General features: G+C 35.8%; 2 protein-coding genes across 3 annotated transcripts; both read right to left on the bottom strand.

Annotated features, from left to right (window-relative positions):
* Positions 1-962: 962 nt before the first annotated feature.
* Positions 963-2,387, bottom strand: LOC142169904 (late embryogenesis abundant protein 46-like). 2 transcript variants are annotated; one of them, XM_075231840.1, is made up of 3 exons: positions 2,303-2,317; positions 2,089-2,231; positions 963-1,511 (listed from the first exon to the last, which is right to left on the bottom strand). In XM_075231840.1, exons 2-3 carry the CDS (start codon positions 2,173-2,175, stop codon positions 1,128-1,130), a joined length of 471 nt encoding a protein of 156 aa, XP_075087941.1. In that variant the 5' UTR covers positions 2,176-2,231; positions 2,303-2,317; the 3' UTR covers positions 963-1,127. The 2 variants fall into 2 exon arrangements, with proteins under 2 accessions (XP_075087941.1, XP_075087940.1); XM_075231839.1 differs by having other exon boundaries at positions 2,089-2,387.
* A 638-nt stretch (positions 2,388-3,025) lies between these two features.
* LOC142169463 (protein LE25-like) lies at positions 3,026-4,275 on the bottom strand. The gene is made up of 2 exons (XM_075230950.1): positions 4,109-4,275; positions 3,026-3,390 (listed from the first exon to the last, which is right to left on the bottom strand). Exons 1-2 carry the CDS (start codon positions 4,181-4,183, stop codon positions 3,211-3,213), a joined length of 255 nt encoding a protein of 84 aa, XP_075087051.1. The 5' UTR covers positions 4,184-4,275; the 3' UTR covers positions 3,026-3,210.
* Positions 4,276-4,540: the final 265 nt, after the last annotated feature.

The following is a 4,540-nucleotide window of genomic DNA, read 5'->3' as shown; positions in this document are numbered from 1 at the left end:
AAAAAGTCAACTCACCGGTCAAACTTCCCAAAAATTCAACTTTCGCAATTTCAAGCCTAATTTCTCTATCGACCTCCAAATAATTTTTCGGACACGCTCTTAAGTCCAAATTCACCATACGGAGCTATTGGAATCATCAAAGTTCTATTCCAGGATTGTTTATACATAAGTCAAACTCCGGTTAACCCTTCTCAATTAAGCTTCCAACATGAAATTCGTTCTTCCGAACTAATCTCGAAACACCTGAAAATCAACACCAACAAATTCACACACGTCATAATACATCATATATGAAGCTATTCAAGATTTTAAATAGTTGAAAGGAGCGCAAATGCTTAAAACGACCGGTCGGGTCGTTACAGAATGTCTATTTGGCAATCGATCGCTCTGATACCATGCTAAAATGCTAAGATTATCTCGCAGTTCTGAGCTTCAATGCTCTAGAACATTCTGAGAAGAAGAAGAAGAAGAAGAGAGATTAATTGCAGAAGAAGAAATGAAAATCCCACCGTTTTATTGCCACTGACACGCGTATATATATATATATATATATATATATATATATATATATATATATATATAATGTCCTAACCGACTAACAACTTGATTAACCAACTAAACTACATCTCCTAACTAATCACAACTAACTTAAATTATCCTCGTTGGCATCTAGCTGTACACAGCTTGCCATACATCCACTACCACAGTGCATCTCACAATACCCATACTCTGCATAAATCTACTCGTGCTCAATACGGCCACTTGGAACTACTCGTACTCAGCACAACTACTTGAAACTTTCTCGTGCTCAGCAACAGATACCGACTAGTACTCAACACGACCACTTGAACTTTTCCAGTGCTTATCAACGTTTATAACACCACTACATGATTAGAATACTTACTATTAGTTAAAAAGAAAAAGTAGAAAGAACAAAACGACCAATTGGATCAATCAGAACATCGAACAAACTTAACCAGTTTGTATTTCTTGAGACAGAGAATAAACCAATAGAACATGAGTTCTTTATCAAACACCAAACACGAAGCACCAAAACCAAATGTCCTTAAACAACAAATTAAAGGCTTAGAGCCAAACATTTCTAGCTTATTCAGATCATATATATCCTAACTATAGTTACCACCAGTGCCATAGCCCTGGTTTACCCCACCACCTACATGGGTGTTATGTGCAGCGGAGGCCCTTTGAGTCCCAGTGGCCGTTCCAATGGGGTGAGATTGCACCACCCCGTCTGTCACTTGACCCATTGGCTCCCCAGTGCCGTGTCCTGGCAAGGCAGACATCTGGTGTGAACCAGTTGAGTGTCCAGTGGCTCCAGTAGTCGAGTTGGAATAATGTGGCCGGCCTGTGCCCGTGCCCCCGCCCTGGTGAATAGCTGTATTGCGGTCGTGAGTTGCCTGCTTGTTCATCTCTGCTTGGTTGATCCTTTCTTCCTTCTTTCCTGTTGCCATCTCCTTCTGTGTTGGATCATGGGATGTCATTCTCTCTACCTGTTTGAATACGAAAAACTTACGGTAAAATGGTAACACTCTAAACAAAGATGAACGAACACTACTACATCGAGGCGAGTTCAGAATTTAACTTTGATATGTTTGATCTTTAAGGTTCTTAGCATGACACTCGTTCTATAAGTTCAAATCTAACATTGACATTAAAATTTTGGTAGATTTTCACATATATAGTTATGTTCCTCGACAGAAATACTGAATTCAGATAGAACATGAAAATATTAAATTCGGATTAACACGTTGCTCAGAAATCATAACATGATATGTTTTGGCACCATTGACAATTCTTGAGTATACCTACAATCTGTTTCACTAATGCAGGTAGCTAGGTACCATGTAACCCTATTATTCAACATTTAGGCAAATTATCTAATGTTTTTGTTTTTACTAAGATCTAAACACCAGTCTCCCCTAATTTTTCACTCACTTTATTGAATGTTATTATACCAAAGTATCACTGCAAACCTAAGAATATGAATATGTTTTGCAAGAAAAATTACGTACAATTTTACGCTTTGTGACGTTAATGGAAATGAAAGGGGAAAGAAGAATAAAAAACCTTCTCTTGGACAACAGCTTTGGTCTTTTCCACGCCAGATTTTGCCGAAGCGGCCGCGTTAGAAGCTTTTTCCTTCACGGACTGCATTTTCACTCTCTTTTACTCTTAAATTTCCTTCTTTGCAATTCTTAAAAATAAAAATTCTGCAAATGTTCGAAGACAGTTATTTGTGTTCAATTTATGGAAAGGACGTTATGTAGGGCAGTTTAAATACGCTGGTCTAAGGTTAACTGTATGACACATGTCTTAATGCTGCATCTTGCATCATCGATCTTCATTCTGCTTTTAACATCTGTTAAGACAAGTGTTGGTTACATTATAATGTTAGCAAAATAGACTTTTTTCTGTGGTTGGATAAGATATTTTAGATAAAATGAATTTGTGTACTAACGTGTCGAATAGTTATGTATCGAATATTTTCTTCACATCATCTATTCTCAATTTATTCCATATTCAATTCATACTACCCATTCCATATATGATAATTTTTCATAATAATGTATGCCTTTCTAAAAATGTTTCGTCAATTATACTAAAAGCTTGAGTAGTGTATTGACATCTCAATAACTCACCCTAATATTAAATAGGAGTTCAAATGAAACTCATTAAAGTTCCAATCGGTGATTTGTTTTCAACCAAAAGGGCCACGTTTAACTTGTTTAATAAGATCTAGTCCCCGGTGTTCAGAACCAAATTAAATGCTCAGTTGGGAATTCACATATATAGATTACTGGGCGAGTTTGCTTCGAGTAAAAATAATTTATCCGTCACCCATCGTGCACACCTAATATATGTATATACACACATATACATACACACGTGTGTGTGTGTGTTACCAGATGCACGTAAATTCTTACGCTTATACGCTTAACCCCATCTCGTAGGTTTATAGGAGGATAGGGCAAAAGTCAGAAGGAAAGAATTAATAGACAAAATATAGACGAAGACACAAGGTAACTTTATTTATATAATTTGGTGTCATCGATCATAAAAGCCAACACCAACATCCACATACAAGTGGTATCGCAACCCCTCTGATCATACACAAAAAAAAGAAAAGAAAAAAAAAAGAAGCCCAAATACATTAATGAAAGTTAGGGTAAAACCCAGAGCTTCATTTTTCTAAAAGGTAGAGCCAGTTCCAGTTCCTCCACCAACATGGGGATGTTGAACTCCATGTCCTGCAGCTGCATTGTGTTCTTTGGCTTCTCTCTTTTCCAGCTCTGCTGCTGCTTTCCTGTCCTCTTTCTTGTCCGTCGCCATTTCTTTCTTCAGTGGATCCCTAGTTGTCATCCTCTCCGCCTGCTCATTTTTAAGAAACAAAAAGTTTCTACATTAGATATGATTCAAAACTTAAGTTCACTCGTGGAGTGATAACTACTTCTTCATCCTTAACCAGAAAAATCGGGATCGGGTTCGAGACTCTAGGTATGAAGTCGCCTTTGGCTTTACCCATTTACCCTAATGTGGGACTTCCGGATTTAATCCGGCCACATTATGGGTACCGAACACCAAGTGAAAAACCAAAAAAAAAACTTAAAATACTTAAATTCAATAATTCAACTTTTAAAGCGTTCTTTAAGTTGAAAACTTAATACTCCGTATAGCTACTTCATATTATGTGTTTTAATTTGAATAGTCACAAACTATAGCTAGGCCCCAAGTTCAATATTAACATACATAAAGACACAAAAAGTGTGATGTCGTTTGTAAATATAACATACCAAAAAAGGAAAAATACATTTTAAACATATGATCCAAGAAATATCATATCATGTCTAAAACAGGAATATTGAAATTTAAAAATTCCCTGAAAGAGAAAGTGCAGCCATATTTTTCTTAATAGACCAGAAAAAACTAGAAGCATAAATTGAAATGAATAGTGAATATTTCAATAATTGTTTTTTATATATGTATATATATTATATTATGTTGTGTCAAAAATACTGGAATTCTTTTACTATAACTAATAAATGAACCTGAATAATGGCAGAATCAAAATAAAGAAAGTATAGGGAACCTTTTCTTGAACAGTGGCTTTGGTCTTCTCCATACCAGCCTTTGCTGAGGCTGCTCCGTCCTTTGCTGTCTGCATTTTCTTCCTTTCTTCTCTCTGATAATTAGATAAGATTGTCTTAGTAGCGTAATTTGGTTGTTGTTGTTGTTACAAGATGAGAGAAGAAGTCGAATTTGTAAGGGTTTATATAGGAGTTGGATGGAGAACCAAGTGATGCCACGAACATAATGTAACTCTACGCGTGGAGACTCGTGAGATGTAGGATTGCTGAGATTTTGACACGTTTGCAATAGTTGTCTAGATAAGTTTTTTTTTTTTCGGTAATTGTCTATTTTTTTTAGTCTGTGTAAAATAGAATGATCACTTTTTCTATTTGAAAATAATTTATATTTATGTAATAATTTATACCTATACAAAATATATGTGCTTCATTTT

Source organism: Nicotiana tabacum, chromosome 15, assembly GCF_000715075.1.
Source record: "Nicotiana tabacum cultivar K326 chromosome 15, ASM71507v2, whole genome shotgun sequence".
Classification (NCBI taxonomy): Eukaryota; Viridiplantae; Streptophyta; class Magnoliopsida; order Solanales; family Solanaceae; genus Nicotiana; species Nicotiana tabacum.
This window is presented reverse-complemented; position numbering and strand designations above follow the sequence as displayed.

Bases quoted from the DNA above. Each gene is read 5' to 3' on its own strand.
- LOC142169904 (XM_075231839.1), bottom strand. From the start codon at position 2,175: ATGCAGTCCGTGAAGGAAAAAGCTTCTAACGCGGCCGCTTCGGCAAAA. The intron at 1,512-2,088 runs GTTTTTTATTCT...GTATTCAAACAG, and splicing joins AAGCTGTTGTCCAAGAGAAG to GTAGAGAGAATGACATCCCA.
- LOC142169463 (XM_075230950.1), bottom strand. From the start codon at position 4,183: ATGCAGACAGCAAAGGACGGAGCAGCCTCAGCAAAGGCTGGTATGGAG. The intron at 3,391-4,108 runs GTTCCCTATACT...AAAAATGAGCAG, and splicing joins AAGCCACTGTTCAAGAAAAG to GCGGAGAGGATGACAACTAG.